This window comes from Anas acuta, chromosome 11 (genome assembly GCF_963932015.1).
Source record: "Anas acuta chromosome 11, bAnaAcu1.1, whole genome shotgun sequence".
Classification (NCBI taxonomy): domain Eukaryota; kingdom Metazoa; phylum Chordata; class Aves; order Anseriformes; family Anatidae; genus Anas; species Anas acuta.
Window position 1 is genome coordinate 7,790,591 of NC_088989.1, and position 23,548 is coordinate 7,814,138.

Genomic DNA, 23,548 nt, shown 5'->3' on the forward strand with positions numbered 1-23,548 from the left:
TCGTCCTAGTGGTGAGCAGTAAAAAATCCTTCCTAACCATTACGTGCTGGGCTCAGGAGCCGTCAGCGAGTAGCCAAATTGAATTCTTGCTTACGTTTTAAATGAGACTGAAAGTCATTAGGCCAATGCCCAAAAAGCTGGTGTTTTTGTCACTTGAGGCTGAGAGGTACAATTTCTGGGGACAAAGCCACCCTGGGTAAACATTGAACAAGGATCAGGGCGACTCCAGAGATAAGCAAATAGATTTGTTTTTCTTGTTAGCAGAAAACAAAACAAAACAAACGAAAAAAGAAAGCCGGAAGCCAGTGGCTCGAATCTAAGAGTCTGAATTAAATCGTTACAGCTTAAAAGACTAAAAATGTGTGTGTGTGTGTGTGTGCGTGTGTGTGCACAGTTGTGCATTGTGTGTGTGTTCGTGTACGTGTGTACCTCTGTGTATGGAGAGAGGCAACAAACCTAACTCATCCTCTTTAACATAGGGTTTACTCGAATATTCTTTATTACACTCTGATAAGTGTTGTAATTCTGTGAGAATTAAAAGCAATCAGAAATCTACTTTGCACAAGCCAACCGATTTTTTTTCTTTTCCACTGGAAAATGCAATCAAAATGGCAAGGACTTTTGGCAATAGAATGTCCAGATAAATATGCCAGAATCCTTGCAAATGGCATTATTAAAAATAGTCACAATGCTGCTAAAAACTGATGTTAAATGTAATAGAAACTATTGTGTTAATATATGCACAGTATGTAATTTATTCTCTGAGTGTATGTAAAAGGAAAGGCTATTTTCTTTGAATTTTTCCTATGCTGATATTGTAAACTATATGACAGATGGGTCAAGTCCTGATTGCAGTATTCTAACATTTGGAATAGCAAGTAACATATTTGATAGAGCTGGCAAGTTTTTATATATGATTCAACCCAGAATATAAAAGCCACTAGAATTCCAAGTTGAAAATAATTAAATGAGCTGGAAACGATCAGGAACCACACATTTTTAAGTGACAGATTTTTTTACATGTTTAAATTGCACAAGAATATTTTATAGCTCCCTTTAACCAACAGTGACGTTTAATTCTAAAATGTGTAATTGATATTTGTAAAGCAATTAATTCATGTGGCTCATTATTCTATTGCTAAATGTACCTAAGCACTGGAGCGCTGACTTAAAGCGATGGTTTTTAGTCACCTGCTCTGATTTCTGGAGTTTTAGCTGGATTGCCCAAAGTCAGGTTTGTCACGTGGCTGCACGAAAGGCAGTTCCACACTTGTGTTGAGTTTTTAGCTTTCTGATTGCACACTGCTGTAGGATGTAAGAACCTTCTGACTTCTAGGATATTTGTTGTTAAACGGTGTCATTCCCGTGTAATACCTCGAGTACCAATGAGCAAAAACCCAGCAGCTTATTCCATGTGTATTTGACCATTCCTGCTTATGTTCCTGTCAAAAGTTTTCATCTTTTTGTCACTGTTTATGACGTCCCTTGTCTCTTTACTTTTGGCGTCTCTCCGTCACGCACAAGCAGCCCGTCCATCCAAGCCTAAGCCACCGGCTGGGCCACCGTCATCTCCTCAAACACAGACTAACATGATAAATCATATGCTCAAAGGCATGGCCAAACAGACGCCAAGTACTGTAATAGTCTTCCTTCCTTTTATTCAGTGCTTTCCTAGTCTAGCAGTTGCTTGTTTAGTATTAAGCAGTTGCTTGTTTAGCATTAGGGAGCTAGTTCTCATGTGCAGCTTTCCGAAACACCTAGCGCGACGTGGTAGGTTTTTAGAGATTTAGAGGTAGCGTTTATTTCAAAATGTCCACATTTTTTTGTCTAGCAATGTCTGACATATGCAACATTTTCAAATATCAACGTCAGCACAAAATAACATTGTTGTTGCATAACATTTTGCATGAAAACTATAAATATGTATGAGCTTTACATGATGTTGGATGAAATGTTTGATAAGTATATCGTATACGTTTGATGTAACTGTCAGTGCTCCAGCTATCTTAGCAGAATATTCTGATGTATAGTAACTTAACCAGGGAAATATTTAAAATAAGAAGAAAAAAAATTAAGATTGACATCTGCTGGCTGCCAAAGTTGTATAAGCATCAATATTTTCTTTAAAGACAGCATCTCTGAGCAGTTGTTCTTATTAACACTTTTGTCTTTTAGTTGTATTTGAGAGCAGATCAGTGTTGCAAATGAGAATGGGTCTGATGCTGCTCTGATCAATGGAAAAGCTTCCCCCTGGCTTTGGAGGTGCAGAAGCAACCAGAGCTTACTGAGGGACACTCCTTGGGACTCTCTTTGCGTAAAAGGAAAAAGCTTCTTTTTATTGTAGCCAGCGAGGTGCTGGTTTTAATAGAAGGAAGGACGAGTTAACCAGTATCAGTATTTGCCCAATAGAGTAGGATGAGGGGAATCTGGATTTCTTTTTGTTTCCAGTGATACAAGAGACGGAAAGCAGAAAAGAGAGCTCACAGCCCCTGTCCATGGTATCAGTCAGGAAAAATGTAGAGTGAATGCCATGCTGCATCTCTCTGCTGAGCCAAAAGCACCTGCAGTGCCAGGTTTCAGCTGGCCTGGCTGCTCAGCTCCTCCGAAAACAGCACCGTGTGCCCTCACACAGCCGGAGTGTGGCAGTTCTGAAAAACATGCCTTGCCTTTTCATGGGAAATTACTGCCTGTAGAAGTACATTCAGGGAAAAGTAGGAGCAGGCGTGGTGTCGAGGTGGAGAGCCGAGTCCTCAAAGTTCACGAGCCTTCAGCAAGGCAGGGATTTCTGCCCCGGTACTCAGCGTGGGACCCAGCAGAGCAGAGAGGTGGCATCTGTGTGCAACCCCAAGTTTCTGCTCTGTCAGAAAGGAAAATCTAAGCACTAACGAAATGCTAATGCATGCAGGAGCCTGGAGCAAGATGCGCAGCTGCCTCGCATTGCAGCACAACCCAAGCTGTTGGGCTTAGCTCTGGGCATCCCAAGGTGAACACCTTGCTAGTAAAGGAGCTTTAATTCATGCACGTCTCGCATTTTGCTTTGTTGAGCTCAAACAGTCTGTTGTATACTATATAATTGCAGCAGACTGATTTGGCTTTTGTGGTTTTTTTTGGTACTTTACCTATTTGCAAAGTCTCCAGCTTTAATATCACGGACAGACCAAAATGTAAATAGGTGGAGAGGGATGAACCAGACGATGTAGCACCGAAGTGTGATCCTGTCCTTCCCCCTAGCTACACTAGAGCCAGGTTTGGTACCCAGTTGTTAGCCAGAGGGACACATCTGTAGTTGCAGGTGGTGACACTGCAGCGCAGGTGGGTCCCCAGGGAGCAGGGCTGCTGCTCTGCTTCTCCCCAGGGTGACCAGTGCAGGTGAGCCACGGGGTCAGGTCACAGGATCCTCCTTGGTTGCACCTAGCCAGCTCTGCGGAAGCTGCCGTTCGATGAAAATGTGTCTATTTTGTTTTTTTCTCTATTATTTCTATTGAAATACTCTAAATGGTCCAGATTGTTTGCACCTCAGATGTTTAATATGCTAATAGAAATATGTTACCTGGAAGAATATGATTTGGTTGTTTTGAAAAATCTTTAGAAAATGCTGCAAAGTAACAGCAAGCTCCAGGATTTAAACTCCTTGGTTTGTTTGCGGGGTTTTTGCTGTAAAGTTGCATCTCTTTTCCCATATAAATCTTACGTATGAACACCTAGTGGGATTTACCACTTTCCACTCCCTCCAGCATGCGTAACTCCTTGACCTTTGTGAAGTTAAATCCTGGAGCAGGTCAGACCTGCAGTCTTTGCTTTCAGTAGCAGGTGACATTTAAATTGCTCGAGTTTGACGATTTATTAAAAGTGCAGAGAGATTTGTTTAAATTGATCTTAAAAGAACGTTAAAATCGTGCAGACATGATTTGTAATGCATCATCTACGTTGAAGGACACATATTGTTCATACATTAGTGGCCAGATGCTGTCTTTAGGGAATGTAATGTTCCTATTTGAGCTAATAAAGTGCCACCACCTCACCATAACGCAAAACAACTCTGACAGTATTGTGAGATTTGGAGCTGGAGCACTGTATTTTCATAGTATTATAACGAATGTGGCTTTCTGGTTTGCTCAGTACTAATTATATAAGCATTTAACATATGCATGAAAAGATCTTTAAAGCTGTAGAATATTATGGGATTTCTTAAACCTCTAAAATTACTTACTATGCATCTAGCTTTTTCACTCTGCCTGCCTTTTAACTCGAGTTCTTGTACTACAGAAAATGTAGGCCGGTTAGTCACACCAGCTAAAAAGTTAGAAGACACAATACGTCTGGCAGAATTGGTAATTGAAGTCCTCCAACAAAACGAAGAACACCATGCAGAGGTGAGCAGCGGCGCCCTGCGAGCTTGTGCCCCGCAGGGCTCGAGCAGGGTCTGGTCGGTTGCTGGTGGCTCTGTGTACTTATGGGATGTCTTCCGAACAGGTGCTGGGTTATCTTTTTTAGAAGCCAATAATGGTGGTAAAAGGGTTGCTGAAGGCACGGGGACAGGTCAGGAAGATTGCTTTTCAGAGGGGAGGGGGGGATAAAGGAGGAATGAATTAAATCCTGCTGTCGTCTACATCAGTCTGCAGCCTTTCATGCAGCGCCAGCAAGAGCCCAATATATTCACCACCAGCTACGTGCAAGACCAAGCCCGTCCACTTTTGAGAAAGGTCATATTGCCCCAAATGTCCTGAGTTTGTACCTCCAGACAGCATTAGCAGCGGTCACTGTCAGCAGCAAACCGCTCCTGCTGTTGAGAGCTGTGGCAAGTAAAACCATCACAAAGCAAAACAAGGATTTTTGGTCCCTTCCTGAGCATTCAGGTTGTTTCCAGGGGTTTCCCTTTGCCCCTGTGGTACATGATAAACTGCTGTTTTAGCTCGCTTGGTTTTCTGTTGGCCGCTTCTGTCTTGGTTTATTGGGAATACTTCAATTACTAGCGTGGAGATCAGAATGAATTACTCTCTGTTACTAATTATTTGAGGTACCTAATGCCTGATAAACTACTCTTAACTCTTCAGAGCACTTTAATGGAAAGAATCGTGCTTTAAAAACACTGAAACTATATTAGAGTCAGGTATATTTCAGAAAATCCTGAGGCTTGATCCTGGAAACACTGACCCTGAGGCTGCTGGCAGTGCTGGGTATAGACCCGCTGTCAGCACGCCTGGACGGGGCTACCCATGGGGACTTGCCCACCTGTGTAAGTGTTTGCAGGATTGAGCCCGGTGTTCTCTGTAAATCTGGTGCTCTTGGCTAAGTGTTGGAAAATGAATCATTTCTAAAATTCAGAGTGAACAGTTATTGTTTATGCCTGTAGGTATTGTAACACTCATGCACTCTTTTCTCTTTTCCTTCCCATTTTTATATATACTCACTATATTTTGCATTAAAAGCATTTGATAACTAATTTCACAATCACCTAAAAATCATTCCAGTGTATATTAAACTTGCAGTATAACTTAACTTATTGATAATACACAACAATCCACGACACCCAACTAATGCCTGCTTGCATATTTAAATTTCCTCCCTGTTTTTCTACTGTTCATTCAATCTTGGATGATCCTGGCAGGGGAAAGAGGTATGTGACTAAACTGAATGACACGAGTCACTCCTGTCATATTTCGTGCATGCCCTCTCAGTGCCATGTTTCCTCCCGGGATTTTACCTGGGTTGCCCTCGCTTCCGTAACTTTAACCGAGGAATGTAACAGCAACTCCCAGTCGGCTGCTTGTGGAGCTGGTAGCCTTACACAGGAGGGTCAATGTGGCGTAGCAGTCCAGTCCATGCATGTAGCAATGGGTATCTTTTACGAGCGCTGCAGTTACATCCCAACACAACCCTACCTGCCTGGAATCTCTCCTCAGCCTGTTGTTACCTCTGTTGTTTTGCATTCACCCGACCTATAGTACACTGTGGTGGAGATGGACTGAGTTCTACACAAGTGACTAGAATGGTAGTGTTCTTCCTCTGGTTTTGTCTGTATGTGCCTTGTACTGGATATACAGTATTTATATGTAGAGAGAGAATAAACGTGGTGAAGAGTGAAATAAACTTCTTTTTTTTTTTTTTCAAAAATGAGGAGGTGCCTGAGAGCACCGCTATAACTTGCCCAAGGCTAACGAGTATTTTATTCCACTCATCACCAGCACAGGCTGTTTGTGCAACCAGCCTGGAAAGAGCTGATTTTAAAGTACAAGTAATTTTGAAAACAGTAGACTTCTGAAGCAGGCAGTTACAGGGCCGTGGTGTTCAGCCAGCTGTGCTGCTCCTCACAAGGACGAATGTTAAAGCTGTTCTTCAGCATCTTCAGTGTCACAAGGCTGTGATTAGAGACAGAAGGTTAATGCCAACAGGGATAGGAGGCTTCCTGGTCCCTTGTTCCGAAGGGTGACCTGGAAGGGTGAAATTCATCTCTGTCCAGAAGCCCCGGATACTGTCAGAACGTTACTGAATTCCTGTCCCGAGGCTTTCTGTGGCACTTCAGCAGTGCTCAGGCAGTTGGCCAGCTCTCTGCACACTTGGAATTGCACCCAAAGGAGCAGAGAGGCAAGAGGCTGGTGGATTTATCACATTGTTTTTATTATGTGTCATGGCCACATTATTCTGTTCCTGTGCAATGAGAATCGCTGAGGTACTGCACTTTTTTTTTTTATATATATTATTCCAGGTGAGATTTTTTGTCTTCTTGTCCATTCACCTGGAGGTGAGAAAGTTCAGCCTGCAAGGTGTGACTCTCCGGTCTGCTTTGGATGTTCAGCAGAATTAAATGGCATCGGTTACTGAAGGAATGCCTTATTTTCTGAAAACCAACAGTTTTTGCGATGAAAACACACCCCTTTTTTCCCAACATGGCCATCCAGGCAGGCACACAAATGGGGACCCAGAAACCAAAACTCAGAGCATGGAGTCAAAAACCATTAGAGCAGGAGCATCGTGCCTTGTCAGCTGGGTTTGCCTCACCCATCAGAAAGAGGCAAAGCAGCAGAGACAAAAATGCAGGAGAATCAGTGGTGCTTGGTAGGTGCTGTGTAGAGCAGGAGGTCTCTGCCGTGCGTCACCTCGCTGCTCAGATGTCTCCAGCTCTGCTCTCCTTCCCCTGGATGACTGATGGCACACGCCAGAGACCGTGGCCTTCGAGTCTTTTGGAACCCGTGTTCTCTCTCTATGTATACGTATGTGTATATGTATATATGTATTTTAACTCCTTGAGGTCATACATATATACATGTGTATCCATGTGTAAAACATACACTAATAGGTGTGTTTGGCTAGAAAGAACACTTTGTTTTGCCTTCACATCGTGTTCTGAGTGAAGCAGGTAAGTAGATGGTAAATAAAGGAAATGTTACCATCATGAAGGAGTTCCTCAAAGCGTGGTGTTATGCTCCCACTGCAGGAAGGTCCTGTTCACTGAGAGTAGGGAGGAGGAGGTTGAGGAGTCTGGCATTAAGTTACAGACTTGTGCAGCTAAAATTTTACTTTTCCAGCAAAAGGGAAACTGTGACTGGTTTGGGCATTTTTTTTTTCCACAAATGATCATATGCTTTTCTTCCTCATTCTTTTAAAATAGCATTTTTTTTTTCCTTTTTCATGAAAGCAGGTTTTTATTGCAGGACACTGCAGTGATTATGTGGGATTTGTTGCAGAAGATACTCTTTGGCCTCCCCTTTGCCATCTCCCCAAATACTGGCTGCTGCTGGCCGTTTGTAGTGATCGCTTTTTGGGCACAGACGTGGGGAGGCAACTTGGCAGGCTCTTGGCAGGCAGAAGAGCAGCCAGAGAACCACATCTGTGCAAGGACAGCCTCGTCACTCTCCTTCAAAAGCATGGACAAAAGCTGCTAATTTTCAGAGGACCCTCAACAGCCACATTTCTCAATGTTCACTCGTTTCCCAACATTTTTTGGGAGGAGGTTTGGGCAGGCATCCGAAGCAGACCTGATTCTTGATGTTTTTGGTTCCTGCGTGATTTGGCAGGGACACCACACCTCTTGTCACAGCACTCACAGATGTCCATGGGCTGGGCTGGATGCAGAAGGAAACACTGAAGAGCATTGCCATGCCCTCAGCCCTGTCAGACTCCCTTGCTTCAAATTTGGCTTTTTTTGAATAACAAACTCTCCATCATAGCTGCCCCTGGGCTGTCCAGGTGTCCCAGGGGAGGCATTGCTGCAGCGATGCCTGACAATTTCCTCCACGTGCGTGGGGCTGGGGACGGTTTGCAGATGAAGGAGCCCAACTTACCCACCTCTCCCCCATGCTATGACCACAGGGATGCTATAACCTGATGGCATTGCCTCTCCGGGCAGAGCATGGCCCAGCTGCCTGGCACCCCTGCACCTCCATGGCTGGGCACTCGAAAGCTATGCCTCCTTGGGGGTTATTTGGTTATTTTGGTTATTTTACATCTTGGATGTGCACTGGATGCATAATGCCCTGTGTCACATCCTACCTCTGCATGTCTCAACACCAGTTTATATCAGCTCATGGAATAATAGCAGGGTAATGTCAGCCTGCTTTGCATTTTGGGGGAGCAAAGGAGTGGAACTAGTCCCGAAGTCCTCCTGCCAGCATCCCTCTCCACGGCCAGGAGAATCAAGAGCTGGCGTTGTTCTCTGCAGCCATCTATAACAGGATTCATCAAAGGCATCCTGCTGTTGTCATCAGCGTCAGCAGGAAAACATCAGTGAATCAAAGCTGAACCCTAAGAAAACTGAAGTCCATTTTGCTTATTCGTGTCTGCCAAAAACTTCGTTCCAGGAGGCAAAAAATACCCCTCCTGACCAGCAATTCCTCTTTGAACCGATTTCTTTATTCTCGGTCTTTTCCGTTCCATCTCTAGTCCCGTCCCTATGCTAGAGGTTTCCTTCTCTTGCAGAGTGCTGGAAAGACATTTCTCAGATCCTTTAAGTCACTGAGTAATTTCCTCTCCCTTACAAATTACAGCACATGGCCCTAACGGCAGCACTTCTCACACTGCATGTGCCCAGCCAGAAGTGATTACTAAACACGCATGCATGCGTCGGGAACATTCACATCTGAGCCGTGTACGATGTGAATGTCACGTCACAGGGCCCGGCCAGTGAATTTTAAGGACCCGTGTGCATGAGAATGAGTTACTTCACTGATATTTTTTGGCTTTCAAGATTAGATATATTTTTTTCCTGCCTCTGTGAAAATACAGGCTTGTCGTAGATTTTTTTTTATCTTGGCATGTTGATGATAGAGCTTTGTTTCCTGATAAGTAGCGTTAACGAAGGTGGTAGTGTGTTTAGATGGGTGTGTGTAGCTGACCATGTAAAATGAACAGTGCTCTAATAACTCGCAAAGGTGATGCTTGAAATATTTGCAAATAAGAGTGTGAAAGATTTAGGACAGATCCTAATGTCTTAGGCTTCTAGTTTTTCAAGACAAATAGAAGTAGAGAATCCAAATAAAAATTAAACTGTTGAAAAACACAGCAGAAAACCCACAAATAGTGAAGAAAGTCCCCAATTTCTGTACTTCAGAATAACGATTAGTTGATCTTTCTGATAATTAGCATAACTAAAGACGAGTTAAGTCATTTATTGTAAATTGAACAGACGAAACCTTCTCGGCCATGTTACAACTGCCTGCCTTTACGGTGGAGCTCTGAATAGATCCTCTGCAAGAAGCCTTTGTATGAAAACAGCAGTGCCTAATTCCCGTGATTAGCGCTGTACGTGCAGCCAGCACTTCAAAGCACTGTTCTCTTTACAATAAAGGTAGTTTCCAGGGGATGCACATTTGTTTAAGGTATGTGGCCTAGCATCTTTGACTGTGCTTTATTAGAACTAACATACTGTTCTGTTATCTTTTTCTACCAACCCTGAAGGCCTTTGCTTGGTGGTCAGACTTAATGGTCGAGCACGCGGAGACCTTCCTGTCACTGTTTGCAGTGGATATGGATGCTGCGTTAGAGGTGCAACCCCCAGACACATGGGACAGCTTCCCGCTCTTTCAGCTTCTAAACGATTTCCTCCGTAGTGACTGTATGTATTGTATTTTGATCGTTTCTTTTCAGTGGGCGGCTCAGGTTACTGCTAACACTTTCAGCCTCTCCGCACTGCACAGAGAACTGAGATGGGTAGAGATGCACAGGACAGCCTCTTGTAGCATCGGCTTGATTTTGTTCCGTTTCCACTAGAAAATAAAAAAAAAATAAAAAAAGCAATTCTCTGATGCACACACAGACACCCCTTAAATCAAATGCCCCAGCTGAAGGTGAGAAGTTGAACTTTTATTTGGCTTCATCTTCTCAAGTCTCTTGGTAATGGCTGCCTGACAAGCAGGGAATTTTGTACCCTATCTCACTGTCATTAAATGTGTGTGTTGTTTTATATGTGTGTACTGCATTTATTTAGCATGGAGTAAACCAGTCCCTGCTTTTAAAAGACTTTATTGAAGGGAGGAAAAGATTTAAAGTCAATGAGAGCATAAAGTAATTCAGAAGCTGAGTGCTTTGTGAAATAAGGCTCTTCTCCAAAGCACACATGGGCTCACACCTTCAAAACCCTTGGGGACTTGGCACTCCCCAGGGTGGTGTGACTGCTGCCGGGGAGCTGGTGGATGAGCTGGCTCTTTCCTTGATTTACATCCTCGGCCAGGGCCCCACCAGCTTTCTGACACCACATAAAAAAGCCAGGGACTCATCCTCCAAAAGCAATTTCCAGTGTCATGGTAGTGAGTAACTGAATAAGAAACGATCCTCCTACCTGCCAAAGTCCTAATGTTTGCCATGCTGTATTTCTTACACCCATTTTATTCACAGGAAGTAATAATGTATTTGTAACCTGTAAGTTTGACATTAATGGAAAAGAAGATTCATTGTTTGTTTACTTGTTTTGAATAAGAAGCCATTCCTGTCTTTGTCGTGAGCATCAGTGCCTGATGCCAGCTCCTGTTTTGTTCTCGGAGTTTCTTTCTGTGTGCTGACAAATTCATTGTGTGATGAAGTGCCACGCTGTGGCTTGTTACAGAGCTTTTAGTAACAGTAGTTTCTTACTATACTTTTATTTATCTATTCTAGATAATTTGTGCAATGGAAAATTCCACAAACACCTCCAAGACCTGTTTGCTCCACTTGTTGTTAGATATGTCGATCTGATGGAGTCCTCAATTGCACAGTCAATTCACAGGGGCTTTGAGCGGGAGTCATGGGAGCCAGTAAAGTAAGGAAACCTCCTTTGATACAATCGGAATTTGGGTGCAAATGGATGGAGATTCATGCAGAGATGAATTAGCAACCATTAGATTGGACGTGCAGAAAGTGCTTTATATTTTCTAGTTGAATGCTAAAAATAGAAGGCCTGATCTCTTCAGGGTTTTCAAGTTAATGAAGGAAATGGTATTTGCTTTTTGAAATGCATTGCTGCCTCAGTTCAAACCGTGTGCCTTTGGACATGGAAGCATGAAAATGTGAAAACCTTCTTAGCTGGCATGGCTTTTTGGATCCCATCCTAAAAGGCCTTCCCCGATGCTGCTTTTGAACTCAAACAGCTCCTTTTCAGAACAAAACCCTTGTTTTCCTGCGTTCAGTCCAGCCCTGTAACCTGAGTGAGTCATTGCTGTATTTATTCTTCCCCGTACTCATTTTTTTCCACCCACCCCATGGAAGGATGGCAAATCATCCCCATGGCTGGTGGCTGTGGGCTGTGTCCCCGGGCAGCCCGAAGGGGTCCCAGCCCCGACCAGCTCAAGGAGATGCAGCAGGGAGCAGCCCAGCGGGGACGTGGTGACCCAACAGGCCACCAGCATGCAGAAACCCGAGTGAGACCTAGGGGAGGTGACTGAAGCAGAATCAGGTATAGATGTGGAGGACTAGGGGTTGGCCAGAGAGAAATAAGGAGCCTGAGAGAAGCCCATACTGAACCCAAGAGCGAGTGGATGGTGAAAACATGACATTTGCTTTAGATTGCTGTTGTTATTTGACAGGTTTTGAAGCACTGCTGAACCCTGCTGTGCTTGCTGTAAAAGCCCAAGTCGGTTCCTGTGAAGGAAAAGATCTGACTTCTCCTTCTAATAAAGGACTTAAAAGAGAAGGGTTGACTCTGTGCAAGCACAGCGAGTCTGACAGTGTCTCAGACCAGGGATTTTGACCAGATGACTTCTAGAGAGGTTATTTTCTCTGCTTTTTCCTCATTCTCTAAGCAAAGTTAAGTGGCACTGCGCTCTGAGGTTGCTGTGTAAAAGAACGTGTGGTCTTTCAGGGCTTTTCACACCAAATATGTTCAATTTACAAGGAAAAGAGAATTTGTTCAGCAGCCAGCCTCCCATATGCAACCTGGAATCTGATTACCCAGGTTTTCTCCTTTCTTTCTTGTGCATCCTCAGCATCCATAAGGATTGTGCCTGCCAAATCGCGGGCCTTTTCTTGACACCTGATCATCCCCTCTGTTCTGAGTGGGGTTAAGTGGCTGGCGTTCAGGAGTCTCTCTCACTTTCCATTTGCTGTCTTTGGTCTGCAGGCTAACAGGATTAAAAATCCTAAAAAATCTTGTTTCAAATAAGCAGATGTGACCCAGAAAACATAGAAGAAATAGATCTTTCGAGTAGGAGAATGCCATTTTTACAGCCACTCCTTCAAGCAGAATTGCACTTCGAAGTTAGCATTAACTCGAGTTTCAGAGCTCTGCTTTAGCAATGAATCTGTTTGTATTTCCTTGTTGTTATGAAACAGAGGCAGTGAACTCAGTGCAACTGCCTACCTGAGTCGGGCAGTCAATAATCAATTCATTCTGATTTTTCTTTTTTCAGAAGCTGATATTATTTTGGCATTCATTGACTTCCGTGGCATAACTATAGACATACATGAGTACTTGGCTGTGGTACTTGCCTGTAAAAATGCCTTGTTTCAGGGTATGCCAAAATCTATCATTTTCAAGTTATCTTTGATACTTTTTACGTCTTTTCTTAGTTATCTTCTAGTGTCTTTGCCCTTTGGGGAGCTTCAGTTGCAGAGCACTTTGAGCATCACAGATTCAAGCGAAAGCCCGGGGTGGGTTACGGTTAGATGATTAGATGTCGTACAGACCCGAGAATTTACAAAATTTGTTCCAGCAGGAAAGTGGGTGCTTTTCACAAGAAGCTTGTGTCCATCTGGTGAAAAGATGCACTCTGGGTTTTTTTTCACTAGTCGGTATTTTGTTCTTGTGTCTCGCACACAGAAGTGCGAGCTGCAAATGCTGGCTTCACTTGATCAGACCCAGCACAGGGAGGTACCGGCGAATGTACAGAGGGTGGCACATGCTGTGTGAAGGAGAAGAGGGGAGTCGCTCATATGACGGTGTTGATGCACTGTTCAGAACTAAATGTTAAGGCGTCTTCGTCTTTTGCCTCCTGGGCAGACCACCTGCTATTCCTTGGCTGATCTACAGTGAACTTGCAGAAGAACTCAGGTCAGAGGCGTGTTCGGTTTGATCTGCCCTCCTGTATCTGCTTCCTTCTTCCCCTACGTGTCCGACTGCAGCACAGTTGAGCTTTTAGGCCATTGACCCTCAAATATCTTGGACCAGCCAATTCCTATCCAAGTCACGGCCTTCTGCAGGCTCTCCAGCCGAGCTTTTCTGGAACTGGGCACACCGCAGCATGTGGCTCCATGGCTTTCCGCTGCTTTGAAGAAAGGCCTTCAGGTTGGCCCGAAAAGGCAGATCGTCGTGGATGGCTGTTCCACTGAGCCTGCTGCTGTCCCACTGTGGATCATTACAGTCAACTGCAAGAAGGAAGAAGTCTCATTATCTCCTCTAAGGCAGGAAATTATTCCACAGCACAGAGTCTTTTGAAAGGGTTTCTCTGCACTCATGCTTGCAATCAAGGCTGAAATACGTAGCCCTCCATAACCTGACCAGATGGCAGTTTGCAAGCATGTATTTCTTCTATTTTCATTGCTGAATACTCTGCACCTTATGCTACGAGGAGTTAGGTATAGAAATCGCAAACAGCGAGGGAGATGCTGTTAAGTATTGAAAACATGGGGGAAAAAGCACCGAGGTAATGTGCTCATGAGGGCTCTGTAAGCTGCCTCTGCAGAGCTGCTGAATTTGCAGGGGGTCCTTGCCCTATCGCTAGAGCAGCTGGTGTGCTCGCATGAATCCACGCCGAGAAGCGTGGAACACTTGTCCCTCGCACAGTCATCCAAGTACGGAGGCTACAGAGCAGGTCTGTTCTCTGGTGAGTTGAGAGGTCTTGGAAAAGTAGGGTTGTGCAATGGGTGGTGTGTTTTTTTTTATTTTTTCGTGCTAGCTTCTCAGAGAACGCTGATTTATCTCGCAGCCAGCAGACACGTACGTGTGTGTGTGCGTCTCTCTGTGTGTGTCTGTGTTGAAAGATCTTTCTGAGCAAATGCTAAAGCCGGTGCAGCGACAACCAGTCTCAATTGCTTGACTAGGAAGTTACTCACTGACCTATGGCTGTCTCTACCACACTGTAGTCCTGGCTTTAACATCGACTGATTGCTCACTAACCCTTTGCAAACTATTTATAAACGTATCATTCATTTAAGATGTAAGAAATTGAACAGTGTGATTATATTAACCATTTGAAGAGGTTGCACTACTATAAGATGCTAGTGAAAAACGTTTCCCCTTACAAGAAGCACTGGTGTAGTGAACATGAGTATTTTTGTTACTATTCTGGGTGTCAGTCAGAGGAAGAACACAGATTTGACTGCCTACTTCACTATCAAGCTCTCTGCTTCCCATCAAGGCTTTTGTGAAAAGATTTGCTCTCGAGCATTTGTTCAGCCTAGGCAGTAAGGTAGCGAGCATTTCTAGTGATGGAAGAGACAGGCGTCTGCCTCTGCCATCAGTAAATCATCTCAGGGATCACGTAGGAACCAAGCACTTCAGTACAGACCAGGCTCTTGGTTAGCTCTGTCCTGAAACCGGAGACTCACCAGTAAAAACACGGTGATTTTTCTGCCCTCCTTCCCGTACTGGGGCAACTCTGACCAGTACCATGGTACAGCATGAGCGTGGGGATGCTGCCAGTCTGCTTGCACCAAGAATTTCCTAGCAGGCAGTGCAGGTGAGAGCCATTTACATCGCCATCAGACACAAATGGGGGTGAATGAGAAGAAACCAAGAAACCGAGCAGTACAGCTCCAGGGCGTACGTCTTTTATCAAACGTATCAGGAGCCAGTCCCAAAGCTTCTTAAATCAGACAGCCCTCATCTTGTTGATCCAAATGCCCACATTCCCTGCCTGATGGCTGAGGTTATATTTAGCCGTCTATATTAAATAGGCACGGCTGGCTTTTAGAAACAGTTTCTCATCTTGGACCTGTAGTTTTTATGGTCTGAGCAACTGCAGGCTGGAACATTTGTTGGTAATATTAATCATTTTTTACAGGTCTCACTGCAACTGTTAGTCAGATAATTAGATCAGTTGAACCTGCAAAACTGTGCATGTCAATTCAGGAGAATATTTTTAAAATTAGTTACTGTATGTTAACATATTATACTCCATTATTTTGCTGTTTTGTTTTCTTTTAAGAGTACTAACTTATTCTTGCAACATATCCTTGCATCAGCAAAATAATGTGTTGTATAAAAGAAATATGTTTCCGTGTGAATATAGTATACTGTTTACTCTAGAAGTCATATTTTATTAATACAGTGTTTTTATTAATATAACACTGTCACTTCTTGAATTTTAATATTAAAACCAAAGGTCCTCTGATTTATGTATTTACCATCTGGCTAAGTTATTTAAGTTGCTTTCCCTTATACATTTATATGTTGTCCACCTCTTGCTATTTCTTTATTTATTCCATATCAGTATTTAACCACATGCACTGCCATTTCTGAAGATTTAACACTCTCTCAATCACTGTGGAGTCTGTGTCTCATTCAGCAATCATACCATCTTAATAGGCAGACACCGTATGAATGGAAACAATGGATGGCTTTGTTGCATTAGTAAATTCTCCTATCCCCTTGCTGCCTAACAAAGACAACAAGCAGATAAAGTGAAGTCAAATCTACTAAGAGGCATAGAAACAAAAGCAAACAAAAACATACATTTTTTTTTCACTAGAAAAAGTATATAGATATTTTTTTTTCCCCAGACAATGGATTGTATTCACAAAGGGAGAATGAGGTTCTAAGTCCCAATCTGTTCCCTAAGAGTTGCCACCAAAGACAAACAGCTCTTGTGGAGATGGAGTTCACATCTTCTATTGCATTAGGAAACATTTATTCAGTATAGCCAGCTCAATTCCATTACTTTGGATTTTTTATACATAAAATTTAAAGTAAGAAATACACCTCAAAATATGACTCAAAAAAGTTGCTAAAATTTTAACATTCCTTGAAACACAAATTGTGCAATTTGATACTCTTCCAAGACTCCTGATAAAGCTGCCTGTACAGCACCTTCTAATTTCATCCAGGGGAATGGGGGAGACCTTTCAAGGTGGCATCTTCTGGTACGGTCATCAGGACCAGGGAAGTTTGAACACTGAAGCTGAGTCCTTGCGCATCAGCAGAGAAGCTTCCAGGAACTTCAGCAGTACAGGATGAAGCTGAAATCCTGAAGTCCTGATTCTATTTTTACTGAGCCCAAACAATGGTCCGGTAAAGACGGTGTTTTGAAAACTTTAGGCATGCGGTGTTGCTATACCACACGTTTCAGGAGAAACAAGATTTTGGATTAAATTAATACACTAGCCCATTTTTAAGAGATCTCCTTCTGCATAACAGTTGCATATCTGAAAATGTTTATTAAAGTCACAATGCCCAAGTACACTTGCTTCATAAATTAATCTTTGAATATCTTAATCACTCCACGGCCCATTTCCAGCTAAGCAACATTCACACACCAGTCCTGGATTTACTGAATGCAACTCATTCACTACACATACGTAGACCAGGGACACATTTTGACTCCATACAGAAACACAAGGGCAGGCTCAGGACAAAAGTCTTCATTTAGGAAGAACCCATCAGTTGATCCCGATTAGCACACTTTTATTATTTGTACAGCACAAGATAAACAGAGTTTTTGGAGTAAAATCCTGACTTCATTGAATTTGGTGGCAAATACTGTTAAGGGCTTGAGCAGAGCTAGAATTTCAACCCATGTGTATTATTTTGAGTCCTGATTCCAAAAAAAGCTCCCTGACTTTTCCAGTAGCTGGCTTAGCTTAGCGATTTCATGGATCCCTCCAACCTGAGAATGCTGAACCGAGACTCGCTTCCTTACGAGGTAGATTTTTACAAGCAAAGGCTGCTCTCTGCACTTTGAAATGGTATCAGGACTTGAAGGTTAATTTATTTTGTGTGGGTGTTTGAGTACTCTGCTAATTTGCTACTTTGTGATTCTTCTTTCATTCTGTTTCTTTAAGTAACTTGCTTTTTATTGCAGACTGCAAAACAGTACACTTAAGCTTCCATACCCATGCTTCTTTCTGAAATGTTTTGCTTTAGTTTTTTAACTGTCGTCGTGCTGTGAACTCTGCAGATTTGTTTATGAGTGTCATGTGCTTCTGCTACATCTGCATTGTCACTGTTATGGTATTTTTTCTTTCTGTCTGTTTCTTCCACAGGAGTTTAACAAGTAATCTGCCCAATGTGAATCTACCAAATGTGAATCTCCCTAAAGTACCAAATCTACCAGTTAACATCCCGCTAGGCATCCCACAAATGCCTAGCTTTTCTGCACCGTCATGGATGGCTGCTATTTATGATTCTGAGTGTGTATTCAGTTCAAATTAGATCTCATTTAAATTTAAAGTCATCTTGGCATGGATATGTATTGTTTGTTTCTGCATTATATAAAACTTTAAAGAGTGGTACAGTTAATTAGACATTTTCTGAATGAGACACTAGTGAATTTCTGGCATGTGCATTTTGAGGGTGTCTTGTATAAATCTTGAAAAATTTTCTTTCTCCCACTGAGAATTTGAGCAAGTATATTGCTTTACAAAATAGCCGTCACCAACGGGACACGGCCTGGCCAACATATGAACCGCAGAGCGTTTAATGTGAGCTGCTGTGTCTCAGCAAAGAGTTCTGTCCAAAAGAGAAGACGAACCAATTTCGATACCAGTCAACCAATTTCTGTGGACCAGATGTAGATCTAAAAGTAAATTTTCTTTAATGCGAGCTCCTCATTCCCCAGATAATAATTTTGTCTTGATTTTGATGAAACAGTTTAACACAGAGAAACACCCTGCAATGATCCTTATTCGTGTTGTGGGAAGCCCATTTGAAACTCCACATCCGTCTTTACAGGCTGGGTAATCCCATGACCAACTAAAGAAAGATCCTTTCAGCATGAGCTTTTGATTGTGGCTGGAGAAATCAGACACTGTGTCAGCACAGTCACTCCATAGGAGCCTCGGGCTCTTATCTCAGGCTCCCCGTGTGAGACCAAGGTGTGTGCTCAGGAGGGTGGAACTGCACATCCCCAGCTGAGCACACATCAGGCACCGTCAGCTCTTTGAGCAGATTCCCCCTACAAGTCCCAGCCACCAAGCAATGCGGAGAGAGGTACAGGTGGCTAAATCCCAATCTGCGTTGGAGGCAGCAGGTCTCACAAGATGTCCTAGCACAGGACCTGAGATCTTCCCAGTTCCCCTGGGCCATTTAAGACCATCCTGGGATGGTCTCAGCCAGTTCTGCACATTTGTGTTGCTTTTCCCTTACCACCTCCTCTCTCCTAAAAGATAAAACCGAAGAAGCCTCCCACATTTTTTTTCTCCCCATCACTGTTACTGAAACACCCTCGATTACATCTACACCTGGGGTCCACCAAAATGCCTCTGCCATGCACAGACTTTATTGCAGAGCAATGGTAATGAACCAGAAATAAAGAAAACACTAATATTTAATTTTTTATAGAGTTTTAAAACATTTTAACTATTATCACAGTCATTTATGTTTCAAAGTATACAACTCATATTCATGCTAAGATAGCTGTATTAAAGGCTAGATTAGGCAGTTGCCTGTAAAGAGTACTTGAAAGTTTTAATCTTTTTCTCTGTGCATGCTTTGTGGTATTACCCTTGAAAAGATAAGAATCATGTCATGACAGAAAATTGGATAATCCCTCTGAAAACTTGAACATAAATGGTGTATTGCAAGCTGCCTGGCGATTAGAGTTAAGTGCAGTGCTCACAAGCAAAATATTAACAGTGCAACTTGGAAATAAATCTAATACATTGTTTACTCGCCTGAAGCCCTAATCAAAAGTGAGAAAAAGACCAAAAATAATAATTCTGAAATTTTGAAAGCAAATGGGTGTCATAATGTTGCTGTAGTAAATACCAATTACTGTATTTGCACGTATTTAATTATTTCAGACATAAATTCTTGCATTTCTAAAACTGGGTCTAGACTGTTAAAGCTTACTTATACCCAAGCACAGGTTTGAACCAGGAGAAGCTACAAACTGGTGGCTAGAGCAGCACTGGAGACTTCTGCCAACTTGTCCCCTGGTCAGAGGAAATGCCTGATTCTTTATCTTTTCACTTCCCTGGTTTCCTTTTCCTCACCCTTCCCACTCCATCGAGGACGTGTTACCTGTCGCTTAGTGTCAGACTCGTTTCTCTTACAATGGAGATGACCCATCCTTGATATCGTTCTCCCCGTTGGCACAGGACCCGCAGGGCCCCTGGCATGTTGGGGACACGGTTTTCACCTCGCAGTAGCCCACGTGTATGCATTTAGCTCCGGTCTCCTCTAGCATTAACTCAATGCAGCTGGCATCTGTCACAATAGAAACACCCTCCCTCACCTGTTTCTATAGATGATGTCGGCACAAGTGGTAATGCATGGTGTGTTAAATATCTTCTAAATTACCGTGTTAGCATTAGTGGTACGCGAGGAGGGGGTTGGATCTCTTGAAGCTCCCTTGGTAATTGTTCTGAAAAAAAAAAAAAAAGGGAGAAGGAGAGAGGGAGAGAAAAGGGTTATGGATGCATAAATTTCTCTGCACAAGCGGAGCACAATCGAGTTCTGTATTTTTATTCCATCAGTGGAGGTTTGGGATATAATTATACTGTGAAAAGAGCCGGTGTAGCTACACACTGCAGGACCAAAGACTTCCATCTGGGCAAGGGTGTGGGTTCGAGAACGCAAGCTTTGGAAAGAAATTCAGAGTTTTGTGACAGACCAAAGAAGTTGCAAAATCATTTTTTTTTTGGAAAATGGAAATCTGTCATCCTCTAGATGCCTTTGCAAGAGGCAGCTCTGCGGAAAGGTGCAGCAGTCAATCCAGCCAGAAGGTCTGGATGTGAGATGCCCAGTGCCCTTAGCTCAATTGACTTACCCCCATTTTTTTCCAGCTGTTCAAGAGCTAACGCGTGTCCTCGCTCACCACTTGTTAGCACTGTCCCTTCCCTGGAACCGGGGCCTCGGCGGGAGGGACAAGGCCACCTAAAGATACAATTCGGAGGGGGGACGATTGCATGAAACCAAATCTTAATAACTGCATACATTCCAGTATGGTAGTTATTACTGGTCGAGGATTTTCTACCACGATTCCTGGCCTTAATTTTTAATAACCACATGCGTTGATGTGGTTATTAACTAAGGCTGATTTTTACCATACACACGTTCTTCCTGTTAATATGTGTAACTCATAATGTTGTCTTACTCATCTGGTCTGGAGAGTTTCGTGGGTTATGACAGCAAGGTAGATTAGGCAACTGTATGGTAAAACTCAAAATCCTGATGGTGGAGATTGCCAGCGTTGTCCTGTGTATGAAACTACTGTCTGCTCCACACTTGTTGCAGGAATGGTCTCCACATCAGGTGGCAAAGAGTCTGATGCCGCTTATGACTTGTGTTCTCGTTCTGCCCTGCCAGCAATGGATCAGGCACCTCGGAAGATCTGTTCTGGAAGCTGGACGCCCTACAGACTTTCATTCGGGATTTGCACTGGCCCGAGGAGGAGTTTGGGAAACACTTGGAGCAGCGCTTGAAGCTGATGGCAAGTGACATGATCGAGTCCTGCGTGAAGAGGTACGTGTGCGCGAGCAAGGCAGGAGCTCACCGGGGGCAGCATTTGTCTCTGTCTCGGTATCAGTGCTGTGCTTTGCCTTTCAGCATCACTCCCACCGTCATTTATTCATGGCCCCAGCTCAGCACACACGGGGTGGAAAGCCACCTCCTTGCTGCGAACTGTGGGCTACCCACCCAAGGGTTTGTCTGTTTGTGAGACTCTGGGGAGTGCCTATTCGCACTGAGGCAGGAAATCACCCACTATTTCGAGCTTTATGGACTGTCAGCTTATTGTTGGTGCTGCACCTGAGGTTGAATCTTTGTAAAATCAGTTTCTTGTTAGCGAGGCCGAGTGCTGAAGGCACAGCCCCAAGGCATATCCCAGCAAGCAACCAGAAAACACAGATCCAGGAAAAAAATAAACAAGCAAAAAAAGCGATTCCAAAAAGGTCGATAGTGTAGCTTGGCACACAGGCTTCACATCTGCTGTTGAAAGAGAAAAGGCACCGTATCATCACAGGATACTCACCTGCAGATCTCACAAAAGAGAGAGGTTTCTTTAAAAACTCGCAAACATACAGACAGCCGTCACTTTGAAAACAAAATGTTACGGTTAAATTGTCAAACTTCCCACAGCAATTCATGTTCATTTGGTGTCAGAGCTGTTCAGGCAGGAGGAAGAAATGAACTTTGCATTCCATCGTGCAAAAATTAATAGACAAAGAGACAGACCAAAGGAAAAATGAGTGCCAAATACAGCTGGTACATGCTAATTATAGCCGCAATGTGCGATGTGGCTGTTCTGTACCGCAGTTGCCTGGCCGCTCTGCAAGCGCGAGCTGGGATTTGTTGTTCGCACGTCCTCGCAGGCTGGATATTCAACGTCACTGCACGAGGAGGCACGTTTGGTCCCCGAGATGGAGGCAGTAGGCTCGCCTGCTGGCAGCGGGCAGCTCGAGGCTTGCTCTTGCAGCCTTCTGAGGTAAAACCCTGGGCACTGGAAGTGCAGTGAGATGGCCGTGATGTCCTTGGCTGGCACGGCAGCTGAGCTCCAGCTGCCAGGCCGTTCTTTAAAAACAAATGCAGTGCTGTAAGCTGCAAATGCTCCAGGTGAGGCAGTGCAGGGATCCTCCTGCAGCAGCACAGGTGCTGGTTTGCAATCTGAAGTGATCGGCGGCGTCCTTGGGCTCTGCTCCTCAGTACTTTGCCTCCACCAGCCTCACTGAAGGCCAGCAGCGTGTTCAGTGGAGCTCTGCTCTCCACTGTGTCCCCAACACCACTAGCAAAATACTGATTTTTCTCTGTTTTTTTAAACACTTGAAACTGGACACTGTCACTGCACCTGTGGTGCAGTTGTAGCTGCGATGATCTGCAGAAATGAGACTGGGTTAGGTTGGCTGAGATAACAGGGAAAAATAAGCCATTTTCCAGGTACATCTGAAGAAGGGTTTTTGTGCCTGAAAGCTGGCTTTTTTTTCCCAACTGCTCCAACCTTTCTACAAATATATTGCCCCTCTACAAAAACCTGGCCTAGCTTGTGATGGTGTGACTATATATAATGGTTCTGAGCATAAGTAAGTAGGAACATGCTCATCTCTGCGAGGAGATGGAAAATCCCAGTCACTTTTGGTCCTTTCAGTAATTATCAAGATTCTAGTCCCCGAGTCCAGGCTAAATCTGGCACTGGTAATTAAATCAGTTCAAATGCCACTGCTGATGTAAACCAATATGCTGCTTTCCCTATTTATATCACCTGCAAACAGGGCCTGGCTAAGGTTTCTTTAGCAATTTCAGTTTGACACAACATTTTTCTTCGCGTCTGTCTCTGAACCGTTGAATGCCATGGAGGAGCCACCCCGCCTTCCACACTTGGTTGTATTTCGGGGCTGTCAGGAAAGCAGCCCTTGCAAGGCAGGCCTGTTCTGCTAATACATCCAGGCAGGAGGACCTCTGCACCAGCCCGGATCTGAGCCCAAGAACGGGAGTTTCACATTTGTAAATTAGTTTCCATTTGCATAACCCTTGGGGGATCTTTCAAGATCAGAGTTATTCCTGAGCTGCAGCTGATATTATTTGTTATTTCTAAATTGAAGCTCCTATGTTAATTTGTTGGCGGGTTCTGTCGGATGTGATAATTGTTCTGTGCTAGGTTAGGTTAGAGAAGTACCTCAGGAATCTGCAGAGGGGCTCAAGAGAAAGGCAAGGCAGTGCCCACTGATCTGCAAGGCTTCCCAACGCTGGAGTTACAAACATCTCAGTATTATAAATACTACACAGGATCACATTCTGTAGCCTTTGCTCCAAAAAAGCTCTGTGTGGGCTCGTGCAATGTGTGTGTTCACCCATGCACGATTGCATGTGTGCACGTGGTGCAGATGTACTGTGGGGAGTGTGTGTGCCTTGGACAAACCACTCCTGTGAGCTTACGAGACAATCAGAAAGTTTTGGCAAGCAAAGAAAGTTGTGCAGACCTAAACCCACAATGATCTGGTGTCCTTTCAGTGGAGCAATGAAGGAGTTCCTGGCTTTTGTAGTGGGTATTAG

The 23,548-nt window shown here is 43.8% G+C and overlaps 1 protein-coding gene across 8 annotated transcripts in view; it reads left to right on the forward strand.

Moving 5' to 3' along the window:
- The window catches only part of CADPS (calcium dependent secretion activator), a 196,737-nt gene that overhangs the window by 139,947 nt on the left and 33,242 nt on the right, over positions 1-23,548 (forward strand). For 4 of the 8 annotated variants that reach the window (XM_068693991.1, XM_068693993.1, XM_068693994.1 and 1 more), the window contains 5 exons: positions 4,267-4,373; positions 9,895-10,051; positions 11,089-11,230; positions 17,605-17,751; positions 20,870-21,025. In XM_068693991.1, coding sequence (XP_068550092.1) covers positions 4,267-4,373; positions 9,895-10,051; positions 11,089-11,230; positions 17,605-17,751; positions 20,870-21,025 — 709 coding nt within the window. Of the gene's footprint in view, positions 1-4,252; positions 4,374-9,894; positions 10,052-11,088; positions 11,231-17,604; positions 17,752-20,869; positions 21,026-23,548 lie in introns of all 8 variants that reach the window. The other 4 variants (XM_068693997.1, XM_068693998.1, XM_068693999.1 and 1 more) reach the window with 2 other exon arrangements.